The 18,954-nt window shown below is 37.5% G+C and overlaps 1 protein-coding gene across 1 annotated transcript in view; it reads left to right on the top strand.

Moving 5' to 3' along the window:
- Positions 1-18,954, top strand: part of AKAP9 (A-kinase anchoring protein 9) — a 122,702-nt gene that overhangs the window by 103,488 nt on the left and 260 nt on the right. The window contains 19 exon segments of the mRNA XM_050892833.1: positions 521-667; positions 1,054-1,221; positions 1,224-1,553; positions 1,986-2,049; positions 2,758-2,876; positions 3,679-3,870; positions 4,782-4,970; positions 5,631-5,775; positions 6,529-6,748; positions 7,785-7,935; positions 8,842-9,510; positions 11,245-11,450; positions 12,343-12,451; positions 13,337-13,516; positions 14,073-14,273; positions 14,670-14,902; positions 15,917-16,002; positions 16,797-16,917; positions 18,157-18,296. Of these exon segments, the coding sequence (XP_050748790.1) occupies positions 521-667; positions 1,054-1,221; positions 1,224-1,553; positions 1,986-2,049; positions 2,758-2,876; positions 3,679-3,870; positions 4,782-4,970; positions 5,631-5,775; positions 6,529-6,748; positions 7,785-7,935; positions 8,842-9,510; positions 11,245-11,450; positions 12,343-12,451; positions 13,337-13,516; positions 14,073-14,273; positions 14,670-14,902; positions 15,917-16,002; positions 16,797-16,917; positions 18,157-18,296 (3,670 nt within the window).

Raw genomic sequence — 18,954 nt, 5'->3', positions numbered from 1 at the left:
ATTTAAAACCTTCAGTCAAAGTTGACTATGCTTGATAGCCCAAACATGGGCTTGATTGCTGAAACTCTTTAAGTTCAGAGACATCATGGAACCCAGTGCTGGACCAGAAAAGGTTCTAAGACCTTTCATCCAAATGCAAATTGAATGAATGTCATAAATGTCTTATAAATTTAACAATAATATCAGACTTCATTTCCTACTCTCTGTTGACCTTCTTCCCTGTGCTTTCTACATGGTGTAGCCAACTGATTGCAGTTCAGTAAACTGTAAGAAGGCAATCTTTCCTCCCACGCTTGTCTTTCCTCCCACGCTTATCCAGTTTCTGGGAGTTAATCTAGGAAAATGGTCTTTCAGTCTTAATTTTTTGAGGCTATATTAATCCAAATAACATACATTTGTTTTCCCCTATGGTCTTTTCATTTGTGGCTTTTGTAAGTTGGTGTGAAAGTGATCAGTGCTGTTAATACTTGATTCTTCATAAGATTCTTCACCATTTTCCATATCTTGTGTTGCCATGTAGGTAGGAGCACAACTCATGGAAAATCAAAAAGAAAATGTGCTTATTAATGAACTTGAACTAGAGCAAGTTAAAGAAGAGGCAGCTGCTGCTAAGGAAGAACTGAGCAGTTACAGAGAAAAGGCAGAAAAACTTCAGCAAGAACTAGCAGTAAGAACCAGATTGTTCTATAGTGTATTTAAAGCAAATGATTATACAGGACTTACTGTGCAAATATGCATGCTATAGGTTTCTTTAATCTTGTACTGAGAATGCCACTAAAAAAACGGTCACTCAGTACCTACTGTCAGTGGAATAGATCTGATGCTGTCGACCAAATCTTCCCTTGTTGCCAAACTACATAGTTTTACAGTCCACTATAGTGCAACAGTGGATCTAGAGCTGTATTTCTTAGGAGATAATATTTGCTACCATGTGTCATAACTGCTTTAAAATAGGACTAAACTGAGCTGTAATGGTATAGAGGGTTGTTTGGGTTTTAGGGATTTGTTTTAAGTATTTGGAAGGACTGCAATTCAGATTCTCCATATTTACAGGTAAAAGAAGCAAGTCTGATACATCTTCAGGAAGACCTGTGCAAAGTCAAAGAGAACCTAGTTCAAGCAGAAGAGAGGCTTGCAAGCTACGTGAGAAAGGACAAGGAAATGGCACTGAAAGCAAAAAGGATGCAGAAATATTGTGTGATTTGTCAACCAGTGAGTCTACTCTAATTAGAAAAAGCTCATCATCACAAACAGACAAGACTGTGGAAATCAACAGCTGTATCCAAACTTCACCAGTCCTTGTTAAAAATGCAGAAGTCCAAATTGATTTGCAAAATGGATGTTCTTCAGAAGAGATTGCAGAGATCATAAGAGAATTTACTGAAAAAATCGACCAAATGCAAGAACTCCACGCTGCTGAAATCATGGACATGGAGACAAGACATATCTCTGAATCTGAAGCTTTAAAGAGAGAGAAGTTTGTTGCAGTGCAAGTATTGACTGAAGAATGTAATACTTTAAAGGAAGTCATACAAACTCTACAAGCTAAAGAGGTATGTATCCTATTTTATATTCATTGAACTATTTTGGTTTGTGCTTTCACTCCTGCTACAGAAATTCCCATTTAAAGTCTGTTAAGTGTGAACCACGACATGTTCAGTATAAAGCTTTTAAGTGTTCTGAAGTTTCCACAGTCTAGGGAGAGATTGTGAACCCCTTCCTCAGCAATTTAAGTTTAGGAGTGTGCTCGACAATCAGATGCTTTTTTGTGCTACTGCCTTGGACCTGTCCTGCTTTGTGAAGTGGGGACAAGTGTAGGTCACCCTATTGAATGCCATCTTTCTCGTCTCCATTTTGATTACTTTGATTGCAGGGGAAACTGAAGAAAGAGGCTCGTATCACTTCCTGCTCCTTCGAATTAGCTCCCTCATTGTGAGTGGGTGTGGGGTGATTAAAGATATGATTGTTCTCTTTTCTAAATATAGGGAATCCCAGTTTCTGGATTAGCACGTTCTCCACCATATCAAGCTAGAGATGGAGGTTCCAGTGGTAAGAAACGTGTTTTTACAGATTTCAAACAGCATTATAAATTAAATCTGCTTTTTTAATATTAAGTTTACCATTAAAGAGTTTGTGTTCTAAGAAGTAAAAACAACTGCTCCCCAGATTGAAGCAGAAGCCTGTCGCACTAACAAAAGGTGCTGAGCATGCCATGTCTGTTAATTTGCTACGGAAGGAAAGTGACTGGAGTGGAGATGGGTTGAGTCGAGGCATCAGATGCTAATTTTTTTTCTTCCCACTGGAGTTCCTATATTCTTCTTACATATTACATGATCTCTTCAGCATAGCTTCATCATCTCTTGATAGAATTTAAAGCTACAGCCTCCTAGCAGTGGGAGATGATGACAGGTACTGACTTCTCCAAGAGTAATAAAAACTATTAATATGATCCTTTTCATAGGCAAAGGCTAAGCATATTAAGGGGGGGTCATTTGGCAGAAGTGTTTGTGCAAGTAGTTGTTTCTCTTCTAGAACTAAACTAGGATTTTTAAGTTTGGTTTTTTTAGTTTTGTTTTGCTGTTACTGCTTTGAAACTGAAAAAGAAAAACTATAGAACAGGTAGTCTCCAGGCTTAGAATCAACTCTGGTGACATGCAACCACCTGTTACAACAACAGACAAAAATACTTTTTTGATGCCTGTTCTTCAAAGTTTCACAGTAATCCAGCTTTCATGTTTTTCTCTCCTTTTATTTTAGACTCCAGTTCAGACTGGAGTCAAGGAATGTATCTTGCTCAGACCCAGGGATCTGACACAGTATCTGAAGGAATAGATGAAGGTGAAACTTCAACAGATTTACTTCCCAAAAAAATTAAGGTAAAATAGAACTGATTGTGTTTATTATGGAACAAGAGTAATACTACCAAAAGCTTAGATTAGCTGCTGCTTGATTAGTGAAAAGAGAGCCGTTTAGATAAGTTTTAAAGTGTCAGCTATTTTGATACATTTAAAAATACTTCTGATAAATTATGTGCATTTTTGCATGTTAAATTAGGTTAAATATGAGTTTTGTAACTGTAGGCTTGTTCTCAATTATGATTATGAGAAATATAACTACTGTTAATTATAATTTATTGTAGTTATTGTGTATTAATGATGTCATGATGATATATTACACAATTTTATGGATTCTGTTATTATAGATGTAGAATAATATCTATATTATGAAAGTAAACAAATGTGTTTATTATAAACAGTAAGGGTATCATGCTTTTAGTTACATTTAAAAAAAAAAAAAGCAAGTCTTTTGCAACAAAGCCCTAGCTTAATACTAATTTCAAAAAGTGAATTGCAAAGCTCACCTGGAAGCTCCCCAGGACTTTGTTGTTGAAATGTCAGTTTCCATCAGCAACCATTTTAAAATTTGTGTATTGATTTGACAGATGAACTTTGGGAATTTTCATTTGAAACTGAGGAAAAAAATACACCTATTTAATAAGTTCTGCTGTTTGGCAGATACAAAGAACTGGGTGACACTTCTGTCTTTGATATGAGGAAGCATAAGTAGTTCCTTATGCTGATCAATTTAGAAGTACCAGTATTCCAATATGTATGAAATAAGGTTGTTGTTGTTATTGTTAGGACTGGCATTACTGATTTCTTTTTGTATTTATTGTAGGGTTTGCTGAGAGCAGTCCATCATGAAGGCATACAGGTGCTGTCACTCACTGAATTTCCATATGGTGAAAGAGAGATGCCACCTCTTAAGCAAGAGCCAGAATCTTGGCTTGAGGAAAGGAAAGCTTTTCTAAGCACCATTTCATCTTTGAAAGACCTAATTGCAAAAATGCAACTTCACAGAGAAGCTGAGGTATAAATAATATCATAAGATTCTATCTAAATAAAAAAAATACTATGATAACCTTATAAGGCACCTTCACAATTTAGGTTTAAATGCTCTAAATATACTGCTACAAGGCAAAAGATTTCAAGAATATGCAGTAAAACTGCATGTTGCACTTTCTGGTAATAAAATATATCTTAAATTACAGCTTGCCTTTGTTCTTCTGTGCATTGATAGCTTTTGAATGTATAGATCCACCTTTTAAGAATAATTCTATTTTGAAAGAATGTTTCCAGTAGCAGTTAAAGTAGATTTTTTTAATGTTGTTATTTACTGGTGTAGTAGAACTTGGATGCTATTAAAAAGATACTGTAGGGAGAGAGAAGAGGGGAAAAATTGTTTAAAATATAACACTACTAATCAGTAATCTGTTAAAACTTATTAGGACTTGCCTGTCTACTTACCCCAGTTAGACTTTTGGATATATGTAGGTAGTTTCTATTACTTCTGCATTTCCTTCAGCGTGCAAAGTGGGGGGATTAACTTTATATCATTATAAAATTAAATCTTCTTCATACACAACATCTGCACACTACTGCATAGCTCTGTGAGAGTCTAGGAACATACATGTAACAGCATAAAAATTAAAAGGATAGTGTGATACAGTAACATAAATAATAACTACTCAGAGCTAAGTTTTCAGTTATAAAAAGCTAAATTGTTTCCATCTAAAACACAGATAAAAGTTTAGCATTTGTGCATGCAGAAGAAATCATGTGTACAATAAATACATCCATTTGTATGAATGAATGTTACGTAGCTATTGAGTAAGAAAAGCTCAGTATTCCACTGAAAACACACACTTTACATAAAATGATAATGACCATTCTTGATGTAATCTTTGAATTCTGCTGTTTAAATTGTTTTTATACCACTAGATTTATGCAAGTACTGAATCTCCTGAAGGTGTCTCAGACTGGCGAGGAGAACTTCTGCAAGCTATTCAACAGCTTTTTGTGAGAGAACAAAATGTTCTTCTTGCTGCATTTCAAACTGAACTTGCAGAACTGGGCACAAGAGATGCAGTGATATTGATGAATCAGTTAGAGCACAGACTACAAGAGCAGGTAATATAAAAACATACTTCAGTCAAAGTGTGTTTGTCTACATTAAATTTTAATTTTGAATTTATAAATCCATTTAAAAATATATGTATTAATAGTAGTTTTGACAGTGTAAGGGTGAAAACAAAGTAAGACTTGTAGGAAGAAGAGGTGTCTTTAAAAAGAAAAACTGATGTGGTGCGGGAAAGAGATTTTTGGGTGCACAAGCTATAGAAAAAATACAGCCTTCCGAGATCAATGTGAATTAAAACATAGTTGTCCTGAACTTGATTTCATTAAGTTAATTAGAATTATGTTACACTGTCTAAGAGAAAAGGTAGCTTGTATATATGAAGCAAGTTATAAGAAGACAAAGTGATAAGGCTGCTGTGGGACAGAGAGAGGTCAGTTATCTCCTCTGGAACATGGAAGGATTAGTGAGGAAAATTACAATTTGTCATAAAACTGATAGCTCTTTTGATTCTATAATTTTGATGCCTAGTAGAGAAATAAAAAAATAACACGCAGTTCTTCCCAATATTATAATATTGACTTAGTTATGACTTAATTGAAAATGTTTTGAATATATATGCACTATGAATATATAAGTAAATGTAATATCCACACCATAGATATTCTAATAAAATCTGGAGTTTTATTTTTAAATGTTTCTAATGCTAATAGGCTACTAACCAGAGAGCAGCAATGGACTGTCTTCAGAATGCAGACAGAAGTAGTTTGCTGATGGAGATTCAAGTGTTACATGCTCAGATGAACAGTAAGAAAAATAATCCAAAGAGAGAACAAGAGATTGATTCAAAAAGCCAAGGTGACTTCTGTGGTAATATGTCTGTTTCCAGATGCTTTCATGGCAGTGCTCATAATGTTGTAGGTGAAAAGATATTCATTGTCTTTGCTCTCTGATTATGATACTCATGTTCTGACCATGCATACTTTTCATCTTTTTCAATCTTATTGGACTAATTTTGCAAAAATTAAGATATAGTCTGTGTTCTTATGACTTGTATCAAATTGAAAGTGATAAAAAGTTAATTCAATTGCTATAAAAATTGGGCTTCTCTTTTAAGGTTATTTTCCATGTATGTGCTTCAGTGTTTAGGTTCAACAGCTTTGAAATTATCTAAGTTGGATAGTCAGTCATAATGAGTAAACTAAGAAGCAATTAGAATGGACAACAAAAAGTTCAGAGAACATGTATACTTTAAAATTAAGTAAATGCTCACTGTCAGTGTTTTGCCACAAAAATTAGGTCACAAGCAGACATACATACCTAACTTCAGTTACATTAGTCATAATCTAAATGATACTTATTGATATGGTTGCACACATAAGCCTTTTAAAGAAGTTTAAGAGTTGACGTGATTTCTTGGAAAGTATGAAAGGTATTCCAGTATAAAAGCCATGGTTTTGCTTTCACTCCACTATGAAAGAATATATTATTTTAAAATATTACTCTTAGCGATAGCCTCGTGGTCATTCTCTGTGCTAGGGGAAACTTTACCCAAATAGACAGTGTTGTTTGTTTACTAAGTAATTTCCATATTAATGGTACTCTCATTAGAAATGCTGGAGTATAATATGCAGCAGAAGCAGTCACAGATACTGGAGATGCAAGTGGAGCTCCGGACTATGAAGGACAGAGCAGCTGAGCTTCAGGAACAGCTGAATTCAGAGAGAATGATGGGTGCTGAGCTGAAGAATGAACTTGCACAAGCCAAACTAGAGCTTGAAGCAACCCTTAAAGCACAGCACAAGCACTTCAAGGACCTAGAAACTATCAGGTGTGGCTTTCAGTGCCAAACTTTCTGTGTTGACAGTGAAGATGATCTTTTCTATGCTGTCTCAAATCATAATACTGATTTTATTAAGGAAGTTGATCTCATGTAATGTAAATGCTTCTCAGTTTTTCTGTAAAACGTATCTGACAAAAAATAGACTTCTGTTCCATTTGACAAAAAATGTAATACTATAGATTAAGAAGATCTGATTCATAGTTTGATTTAATCATTTATTAATATCAAGTTTCTTTTTAAATTTTGACACAGACTACTGTTTACAAGCTAATAAGTATACCATATTTATTAAAGCTTTTTCAGCTTCTAAAACTGAACATGGAGAAAAAAATTGCAGAGTTAAGATGACTTTACAAGTACTTCCATATGAAATTCTGTAACTTCTAAGTGTTGCTTTGGCATGGTCAATAGCAGAGGTAACAGGCCAAGTATTTGGCACTCAAGAAAGCCATTATTATTTATGCCTTTACCAGATGGATGTGCCCATGTATGGTATCTTAATGTTCAGCTCAGAGATAGCAAATTAAGACAGAGTTTAAATTGGTATTACTTTATAGATTACCTTACAGCCTTTACAGACCATCAGGAGCAAGATTCTTTTGCAAATTGATGCAAAATTGGTTTGCAAAAAAATGAAAATTCAGGGCATAGACTTTTTTTTTTCCCCCAAGATAGATTTTTTTTCCTTTGAGACACATGGCAGCAAGATGCATTTCTCCTGCATTCTTTCAGATTTTGGCCAGGGACTGGATTAAGTTGAACACTAGCTGCCTCTGAGCCACCAATTAATAAAAAATGGCAGCTACAAAGTTAGCAGGATGGATGTACTTTCTGGAATTTTTGAGCTATGCAACTCTTTTTATTTTTGAGTTAGGCTTGTTTTTCTAAACAGGCTTTTCACTGTTACTCTACTACACGAGCAGTGTTTTCAGTGCACAAGATGGAATAAATATCAAGTAACTGATGTTACCATGATAGAATTAGAGCCATTGTCTAATCTAAAGGTTGCCCATTTCTCTTTTAGGACTGAAGTTAAGGAAAAAGCAGCTGAACTAGATATTCTCAAGGATACAATGGCCAGTGAACAGAAAAAATCAAGAGCGCTACAGTGGGCTTTGGAAAAGGAAAAAGCTAAAATGGAACGCAGTGAGGAAAGAGGAAGAGAAGAGCTTGAGGTATTCCATAATCCCAAATGGCCTGGAACATCAAGGAGCACGCAAATATTCTTTTGGTTAACATTTCATCTCAGCTACATTTTTGTCCAATGTGTGCTCCGTGTTCTGTCTTCAACAGCAGTATTATATTATCTAGAGCTGAAGAAAGATGTAAAGAAGCTGTGTGGCAAAGAAAGAAAAAGGCCTGATGCAAATTCCATTTAAATCAATAGGAATTTTACAACTGCACTTTTCAGGGCCAAGATGAAAAGATTCTACTTTGTATAATAGCCCTAAGATATTCAAGCGGACAGGACACTGCTAACATGGCTACACCTAGCCCCCACCACAACCTAACTCATAAAAGATAGTATTTAAGAATATTATTTAAGAAGATATATTGTTTGTCTTAATTTTAAAAGTCAGCAGTTTCACCTCATGAAAACCAAACTAGGGAGATTACTTTAGGAGAAAATGTATTAGTAGCTTCCTTGGTACCTCTGCAGTATCTGATATAGTGAGGGAGAGAGCAGGTATCTTAGTACAAGTATTAAGACAAAAAAGTGATCACTTTAACAGCACAGATTTATTTACATCTTAACTTGCAAAATCACTTTCACAGTTTTAGAAAGTAAAAGCAGCTAGTTATCTTCAACTTCAGAACTACGGCTGTTTGTATCTCATTAAAAAGTATATGTTACAAATATTCTTTTATGAGATGATCTGATTTTAGAATAAAGACACCTGTAATATATTTTAATATCGGATGTAACTGCAGCATTCAGAGTATTGTCACATTAATTGTGAATAGCAAAACCTGTTAAAAGCAACATGTGTAGAGGTAGCATATCTGCAATTTGCAGAAGATAATGGAAAGTATACACAAATGGCTTTAATCAATTCTTTTCTTCTGTTTTCTTATGGAAGGATTTAAAATTTTCACTTGAAGATCAAAAACAAAAGAACTTACAGTTAACTAAACTTTTGGAGCAAGAGAAACAGCTGTCAACTGATCTGCAACAGAAAATTGAATCCCAAGAAGCACTCAGTGCTGCCCAGCTGTCACGTGAACGAGGCCGTAATTCTGAGTTGCAGGTGCTTCTTGAATCAGAGAAGGTTCGAGCTCTCGAAATAAGCGGTGCCCTAGAAAGGGAAAAAGAGCTATGTGCTCAGCTTCAAAGTGCTGAAGATAAGGGGCAAGCTGGAACACCTAATCCATCTGAGGAATTACTTAAAGAGCTACAGAAACAAATGGATGAAAAGCATGACCGTGTAGTGGAGTTAGTAAGTGAGATGGAGAAGTATAAACTGGAATCTGTGCAAGTGAGACAGCAAATGGAAAAAGAAAGGCAGATCCAGAGGAAAGCATTACAAGCAGAACAAGATGCTAACATAATAGCACAGAAGAAACTCCATGAACTGGAGTCCAAAGTAGAAGACCTTCAGTGGCAACTTGGAGAAAAGAAGCAAGAAGTTCATAAATTAGGGAATGAAACAAAGAAGTTGCAGGAAATAATCCAAGAACTACAGAAGAAAGAGCAGGAGAATGAAGTAAGAAAGGAAGCCGAAAGGACACCAACCCACAATCCAAATGAGGTACAGTAGGACTGAGAGCAATGTGTAATACTGAAGTGTGCAATTTAGCATTTAATTATTTTGTTCAATTAGCATTGTGTGTCACTGTGCCTTTATTCAATCTATAAAATAGCCTGCAGATTACAAAATACAGGCACCAGAGAAAGGGAAATGGAAAGCATTCCAGTTTTGCTACCTAAAACTATTCATACACATCCTCTGAGAATGAAGCTGTAGAGGTGTGTAAGGAGGAGCGTGAGCAGGAGAAATGCATCTGAATGTATACACACACTTTGTGTCTCAGTATAGGAGAAGAATATTCCCTGCACCCAGTCACAGGATTGAGCTATTCCTACTCGGAATGCTCCAGGTCAGTGCTCTTAATCTTTAGTTCATAAATCACAAGTGCTCTTTGAAACATTTAAAAGTGATCTCCCGACAACTTCAGTAATTAAGTAATCAAATAAGCATATGCATGAATATGTATACATTAGCAAACAAAATGGAAGAAATCAAGGTAAAAAATTGATTTAAGAATTTAGCCTAATTTTTAGATGAATGAAAGTTGGAACCACTGTTGCCTGTAAATTTTTCTCTCTCATAAAAGGTTTGGACAGTTTTAAAATTATTTTTAAATTACTTTTAAAACTCTTTAGAAACTTCCCTGTAAGAGAGAAGTGTTGCTTCACCAGCTGGGTGAGTGATTTGTGGCTAGTCCCAGAGAGGGTTGACAGGAGACTTACCTCTTTGCTGACAGTGGTTTTGCCCATCCTGCCATCATTCCATGCTTTTTGGCAGCTATCTGTCTGTGGAACCAGGAAGGAAATTTTTCTCTTCATCTAATTTGGCTACTGGTTTTAATCTTCTGAAGCATTGGAAACTACCCACAGCTAGAGGCAGGATGTTGAGTGTATTGATAACTGTGATGGCATCAGCCTTCCTGCCATGCTCAGTTTATGCACCTTGCTCTTCTGCTCAGAGGTAACTGCCAGCGCTGCAGTCAACGAAAAGTCTTCCCTTGGATCAGGTTGGCAGTGGCTGTTGAGGCTTTTTCCCCTTCTTGGCAGCAGACAGTATGATCTCCTTTCCAGGATCTGCCTGGAGTTTCAAATAGTGAATCTCCTGCTGCTTCCTGTGACATTTGCAACACCCTGCTTTTTTTCATTGGTACCACACCATGGTCAAATATCCAAAGGCACAGCCGTAGACTCAGGTGTCCCTGGGAGGACTAGCAGTTCTTCCATGGACGGTGTCGGGGGGGTGTTAGTGAGGGTGAGGAGCGCATGTTCAGTGCGTTGCTTCGCTTGTGGCAGCATCAGTGGTATGGTTGCCTGTGACTGTGGACTGACCTCCATGATCATGGTGGGCTTTTCCAGTCCCATTCCTCTGACTATGAATTGGTCACCGAAACACATGGGCACGGTTGCCCAAATTCCATGCATGACTGGTAAAGGAGCTGCTGGGGGAAGAAACAGAAAGGCTTGGTGTCTTCCTGCCAGCTGATTTTGTTGAATGCATTCACACTGTAGCTGTATAATTGCTGCATCTTAGTCAAAAGAGGCCTCACACTATACCATTCTCAAATAATAGTTTAGTGGTACACTACAACAGTAGTGTAGTCACACTAAACTCCTTTCTGTGTCAGAATCGTTTGTTCTTCAATTTCTGGGTGTGTTTCAGAATCAAATGTTTCAATTTTAAAGCACTGGACCACATGCATTCCATATATATATAAAAATACATATTTATGTACAGACTACCTGGGATACACCCAAAGACAGAACAAGAAATTGGGTTCTCCAGCAAAAAATGGAAGGAGCAGAGACAAATGAATCAACCTACCCCACGCTGACAGGAGGAGGAGATTTCTCTGTTGCTACTGAAATTCTGGAGAACGTCAGACAAAAGCTGCAAAACGCATCTCCAAAGCTGAAGCAGTTGGCTCGGAAAGCTGCTAGCAGGTTAGACCAGTCTTCAGCTACTTGGTTTTGTTAATAGCAACCAGCAAGCTAATATATTGGGTTTTATTCATAATTCACAGACTGCAGGCCTAACTGATTTTGGGGTTGTTCTAGTTTTATAGTATATGCCATTACTTGAGGTATGCTGATGTAAGACAGGATCACAGAGTATCAAGTGCTGCTCTAAATCTTACATGTTTAATATGGTCCTTTATAAGTTACAGCAAAATTGTCTTTTTTTCTCTGAAAAGTGATAAGGTTTATTTGGGTATGGTGTAGGTAGATCATTTTAAAACAATTCAGTAATGAAATAATTCACTGTATAAGGGGATGAATTTAGGGATTATTGCTATAGATCTTCCCCCTTGCTTCCCCCAGAAAAAATTAATATTTTATGGTCAAGTGAAACTGATCTTGATTCTTATTTTCTCAGGTTACTATCTCCTTAAGAAAAAAAAAAAAAAAAGCACAGTACCAGGTCCATGGGACATTTGCATCTGTTTTTATTTTGCTGTGATGGTGATTTAATATTAAACATTCATTCTGAAACATTTGGGCAAAGCGGGATGCATTATATCTTGAAAATACCCTAAGATTTTGCTCACACAGATTCAACAAATTTGTGGGAAGCAGAACCACATTTTTAAATGTGCTTCATGTAGAACATCTTTTTCTCAAAATTAGTGGAAACTGTTCTATGCAAATCCTTTATAAAATCGAGCCAATTTCATTTAGAGTCACTGAGCAGCCTTGAAAATGTTGCCATGTCTCCCGTAACTATGCTGAAGTGACTTGCTGAAGTCCCAGTGCGTATGGATCGATGGAAAGTCCTATCAGGCTGGCTCGTGGCGTCAGACTATACCTGCTGTTGAAACTGTCGCTTTTGTTTCAGATTACAGTTTGAAACAGCGGATGATCAAGACTTCATTGCAATACAAAACGCTATTGAAGAAGCTATTTCAGAGCTGCAAAAACTGCCGGGATTGTCCTATCTGGAAGAGGTGAGAGTGCAATGTTGTAACTTTGGTGGGAGAGTTTGGATAATAAGCTGTGAGCAGAAACCAGCAAGGAGTTGTTAAGTCTGTACTTATCCAGGTCTGTACTTTATAGAGGAAAATCTGCTCCAGTGAGCGTGCTGATTTGGAGTTGGTGAAGTGTAAAAACCTCTTTCCTTTTATTTTTTCAATTTTAATTACCTTAAAAGTGAATTTTCAACTTTCAAATTAAAACTTTTCCAGCTTAATTATAAATTTTTGAATCTCACGGCTTTTTCTTTAAGAAAAGGTATTTTCCTTTCAGCAGTATTTCTGTAACTGAGGAAATTTTGCCCAATACTTCGCAATATTAAAATCAACATTTAATATTTACTATATTGTGTTGATACAACACATTTACTTAAACTGCCCTGTATTTACCAAAGGAAAGGCAGTCGAAGATTGAGTAGTGTGCACCTGTGTAAAAAATGAAATGAGGTAATCTGTTACAAAGAATTCAGCAATATTTGATTTTAACTGAGCTTGACTAGGTCCTTACCTGCATTTTAAGCAAGTGTTTTCAACATGACTTGAAAAAAGCTTTGAGGCTTTTTTTTTCCTCTAAGTTAGATAAATCTAAACATAGTAGAAAAGCTTTGCAAATTGTTATAGCTGGTACAATTGAGCTTGCATGAAAATATTCTGCTGTGATACACAGGATTAGCATAGAAGAAGAGAAAGGCACATTAATCTATAGTTTACATGTGCACTTACATTTTCTTTATATAAGTTATTAACGAAGTTATTGTCATTATCTACAAAAGTTTTTCACTGTAAGCCAGTTATTTTCAAGTTGGCAACTTGGATCTAATACAAGTTGTGTTTGGTTTTCTTTCTTCCTTCTAGCTGAAGCTAGTGCTAGCACCAGGGACTCCATCTAGCTCATTGACTGAGAGGCTGCTGAGACAAAATGCTGAGCTGACGGGCTTTGTCAGCAGACTGAGTGAAGAAAAGAATAATTTGAGGAATGCTGTTATGAAACTGGAGGAAGAACTGAGAAGATACCAGCACAGACAACCTTCTGGAGACTACGTACGTCTTTAGTGGTGCTGATATAATGATGTATATGTAGGCATAAAAGCATCATTCTTTGTCCTAGTCACCCAAGTGGGTGTGATCAAGCTGTCTGTCTTTCTTGGCTTCCCTCTGCAGAGTAAATGGGTGTGAGTTATTCTTGTCCTGTGGTCAATATATCTCGACTTTGTTTACTGTAAACTTTGTGATTTTACCCAGCTTCTTTTTGTTACCTGCTCTTTTCTTTTAAATTCCACATGCTTCTCTTTTTGATCTGCATCTCATCACCGTGATAAGTAGCAAATAGATCCAGATAGCTTCAAGATCATGAAGCTAGTATGATCCAATGAGGGGGATTTTTTTTGGAGAAGCTGTATTTTTCTAGAACATTGATCAGGCTCCTAAACTCACTGCTTCTGAGCAGTGTTAGGATGCAAGGGTGGCCTCAAATCCAATTAGTGGTTAGTTTTTCTCTCATTAACTTTATGAGCTCTCCACCAAACCAATGACTAGAATGACACAGCTCAAGCTTTTCCAAACTGTGTGGTTCAAATTCAGTTTCTTTTGTCTTCAGTCTTCTAGACTCTCATCAGATGTTGGAGTTAATATCGATACTCTTGTTGCCTCTGAGAAGGAAATGTGGAACAGAGAAAAGCTGTCACTGCAGAAATCTTTGAAACAAGCCGATGCGGAGCTCTCCAAGCTGAGAGCAGAGCTCAGAAGCGAAGCTTTCCTCAGAGAACTGGGATCAGATTCTGAAAATGCTGTCTTAAGGGTAGGAAGACTTTGTTGCCCACATACTAACTACAGCTGCTTTTTTCGTTTTGATTTGGGCCTATTTTTCATTGTGTTCACTCTGCTTATTCTAAGTAAACAGATATTAATTCAGTTTTAAAATTTTCATCCTCAGATACCTGACTCTTAGTTTTTCTCTCCAAGAACGATACCTAAGCACCTATGTTGTCCTTTTGTGTGTGCTGTATTTCTTGCTGCTCAGGTGATCCTCAAATTATGAAGCTACATTCAACAAGTGTGAGCAGTAATGCAGTCTTCTCCATGATAGCAAGAAATGAATAATCACAGAAATGCTGTAGGAGTAATGATGTCAAAAGTCTTAGAACTGTACTCATTCTTGGAGCTAATGGGGCCTTTTATTTTCCTCTTGTTGTAGAGAATTTATGGCAAATACCTACGAGCAGAGAGCTTTCGGAAAGCTCTCATATATCAGAAAAAATATTTGCTGCTGTTACTAGGCGGATTCCAGGAGTGTGAAGAAGCCACGCTGGCCCTCATTGCACGAATGGGTGGACAGCCTTCCTACACAGACCTCGAAATCATCACACATCATTCAAAGGGTTTTACAAGATTTCGCTCTGCAGTCAGAGTGTCCATCGCAATTTCCAGGTAAACTGGAGGAAGTTAGATTTCAAACAGATATGACTGTGCAGTTTAATATATACTTTTCTAGCTCTCTAGTGGAATCTAGAACTTGTCGTGTTCCATCCTGTTTAAATTATACATTTTTGGTAGTCATAAATATAGTATATACTGTGTAGGGTGACAAGTTGAGCAGAGCATAGGTAAAATCTGTAATAGGAATAAGCAATCTGATTGTAGTTGAAAGGGGCTCTGTATTTGATAATCAAAGATGGAGTGTATTGGATAAAGTCATAATATTAGAAAAAAAAATCATTAGCAATTCTAGGGTATGCACTTATTACAAAGGTATATTTTGCAACTTAATTTCCTTTAAAGGTTAGATTCTTACACATAAGTATAATACAGATTTATGAACTAATTTTATCCATCTAGGTAGTCCTTTGAATTCACAAGACTTTAGGCCTCAGACTGAGGATGAATAGGAATAGATGAGGAGGAACAAGTGAAGGTTATTACTGCATAGTACCTCCATGTTGCTAGCAAACCTTCTTCACAAAGGTTTGAACCGCCAAGCACTTCTGCTTGCTGTTGATCTGAGCCTTGTGTGTAGTATAAATTCAAGGAACTGTTCATGTACCTATTTTATGTGAGGCTTTTACTCATAGCGCTCTGCGGTTACAATTTTGGGGATGCGACAGGGCAAAAAGTATATTTAGTATAATTTTAAAATGCTGATGCCCTGTTGCTTGGGTTCTTGAGCCATTTGCTGTCCACTTGGACTTATGCAGCACCTCTGGAATCACTGGAATTGCAGAGGTGAAGCTGAAAGCAGATTTGGACAAAAGATGTTTTTCTTAGGGAGTGTAAAGGATGTTTTCTACTTGATCTTCAGGTTTCAGATGACCATCCATTAGTTTTGCTTGGTGTTCAAGAAATTCTTATGCCTTCTAGAATACAACAAGCAGATTATTTTTAGCAGACTGCTTTATTTATCCTGAAGTTTTTGTTTTTGTTTTTTTTTTTTAATTTGAAATGCAGAATGAAGTTCCTGGTTCGTCGATGGCACAGAGTTACAGGTTCTGGTATACTAAGCATCAATAGGGATGTCTTTAGCCAGAACACAGGTAAATCGTAGTCCAGTAATGACTGAAAAAATGGTATTCATAAGTCGCACCACTGCTCAATGGAGATGGTTTTTAATTTGTATTTTCCTCATGTGGAATGAATGGGGTGCTGTTCCTCCTTCCTTTTGCTATAATTGCTTGGATTAACCTATTTCTCAGGTTTCTGATAGTTTCCGCGCTCAGCACAGACACTAATCTATTTGCTTTCTCTTCAATCTTGTCTTGCTCCATTGTGGGTGGGATTCAAAAAAATATGGCAACTCTCCCTACGGAGTGTGTTTGTAAAAACAATTTTAGCTGCGTCACTGGGTTTCTCTTAAGAGATCTGCACCCCCAGCTCTGAGAGGGGATGCTGAGGACGGGGACGGGCAGAGGAATCGTAGCAACTACAGGACCTCACGGTGGTGACAGAGCCTGTTGACCAGCCCTCCCTGGCCTTTTCCTCAGAACAAAAGCCTGTCATTCTTTTGTTATAGCTTAAAGTTTGGGAAATCTGGTTTTCTGTTTGCTTTTTGGTAGGAGCCTAAGGAGAATCAGGAGCTTCTTTATTAATTCCTGGCTATCTAGGTCTGTACTAAAACCCTGTCCTACTCAGTCTGTGAGAGTTTTCTCATTAACATCAGTGAGGCCAGGATTTCACCTCTGGTTTTCTCTGAAGCAGTCTGAAAGTGGTCTACATTTGTTAAACACCATTTTTGTGATATGCAAACAGAAAACTTGCATTTGAGATTCCCAGTAAAGTGCAAAGGTGTTACTTTTTTTAGTTTTCAAGACATTGCTTTTTATATTTCTAGGTAATGAATTACGGCCTGATTCATTCTCTGGTGGCATGGATCTTTATGGAGAACAAAGGCATTCCTATAGATCCAGGTCAGACATGGAGTCTCCTAGATCTCCTGTAAACTTTCAACATAAGTATGTTTTATTTTAGATTATTATTGTCTGTCAGGACACTGTTTAACTGAATGAATGCATCAGTGCTTACTGCTAAGGTTTGTAATCTTTGATGCCGTAAGATTTTTTAACTTTTTTGTAAGGATACATAACAAATTACATCTCAAGCCTTCAGCGTGTGTTTACTCATCGCCTGATCAAGGCCAAAGCGTGCAGGCTTCTGCTGTCCGATTTATGTCACGTTCTTGGAACTGGTGGTAGATGACTGGATGGACCTACGTTTACCGACGTCTATAGAGTCTAGGCTTTGTGACCAAGCAAACCACCGCTGCTCGTCCACCTTTCTGGTTGGCAGCAGGGTGTGGTGTGGGGAGGAGCTGCCTCAGGTGCCCTCAGCCGAAGGAAGGGAAAAGCAGGGCCAGGGAAAAGCAGGGCCACTCGCTGTGGCTGGGGAGGGTCATCTGGTTACTGTGGGCTGGGAGGAATTACCGCAGCCTCGTGGCCAGAGAGTGGGTGGAAGCTGCTTGGTAGCTCCGCTGCTTGTTCTTGATTAAACCCTTCTGGGTGGCTGTGCTAAGCCGTGATACCAGAGGTATCAGTGAATCAGATGCCAGTGAAACCAGGTATTTTTCATCAGAGGCAACGTTTTTATGAGCACCATCAGCCTTTGATGAGTTTATATGGAGTTGTGAGCTCGGATCTTTACTGAATGTGAGATTCTATCCATTTTGGTTCTTCATTTTTATATAAACAACCTTAACATTTGTAATCTTAGTTTGTCGCAACCATAACAGTTTACATGGAAAAAATGTTTAATCTGTTTTAGCTACTTTTGACTTTTACTTATAGAGAGTAACAAAGAGAGACAGAATCCTGTAAAGATGACTGTCCTTGTTCACACAAGCTTCTTAATAGAAAAGCAAACTTGAATCTACCACGGCTTCTGCTGCAGTCTCAGTAGGAATTTGCTGGTCAGTCTTTGTCCCAAAGAAACGCAGCAACAAATCGGGTGGAAACGAATCAGTAGAAAGAAAAGGCAACTGGGAAAAGTGGTTTCTCTGGGGGAGGCAGTATGATGGCTTGGGCAATAAATGGCAGGGAGGTTAGATGGGTAATGATGTGCTGGTTACCACATGGGTAAGTTAAGGGACGTGCAGTCAGTAAGGTATCCCTACTTGCAGTATTTTGCTGTGTCTGCTGATACTTTTGTTTTATTTGAAATTTCGCTTTTTAAAAATGTCTGTGTTCTTCTGCCCCTAGGTTCCACGGTATGCATGCAGACTTAAACCCGGTCTCTTTCGCCTGTTCTCAACTGCAGAACTATGATCCTGAAAGAGCTTTAACGGATTACATCAATCGGCTGGAGGCACTACAAAGGCGACTGGGCAGTGTGCAGTCAGGTAAGGGCTCAGGCAGGCCTCCCCGTGACTCCTGGGTAGCACAGGGCACGGTTCCAAGTCAGAAAGTGTGTGCTGGTTCTCTGAGATACATAACGAACATCTCTGATTTTAGGCATTTTCAGCCTTAAGAGGCTGTTCTGAGCTGTAGCAAAAAGCTCATTAAAAAGAAAACTGTTAAATTCTTTGAAAGGAGACATACAAGTGTGCTTTAATTATAGATTTTGAGTTTATTGCTAACACTTTAACTTTCCCTGATCTATAATGAATGTGCAGCAAGGATTCAGTTGGCATCTTCTTAAGATTTTAAGCTAGATGGAGAAAAATGTACCCAAAAGATTGAGGAGTGGGAGTACAAGGGGAATTTCTTCTCCTACCACCACTTTGATTACAGAAGTTACAGCATTTTTGTCCTATAGATGATGGTAATTTTTGTGCTGTAAAAGGAATACATCAAGAAAATTGTCAGATCAATGGGATGTAATTTATCAAGCTTGATTTTTGCAGTTACTGTGTTAAAAGACTTACTTCAGCATAAAATCCATCATTTGAGGAAGTTTCGTTCTTAAAAGATTTCCCATGTAAAATCTTTCATGCTTATTCATATAAATAACGTGTCATTGGTGAATCCTCATCTACTTATTCCAAGTAATCTCGATGA

This window comes from Gymnogyps californianus, chromosome 2, assembly GCF_018139145.2.
Source record: "Gymnogyps californianus isolate 813 chromosome 2, ASM1813914v2, whole genome shotgun sequence".
NCBI classification, from domain to species: Eukaryota; Metazoa; Chordata; class Aves; order Accipitriformes; family Cathartidae; genus Gymnogyps; species Gymnogyps californianus.
Note: the sequence above shows the minus strand (reverse complement) of the source record. Positions and strands in the feature narration are given on the sequence as shown.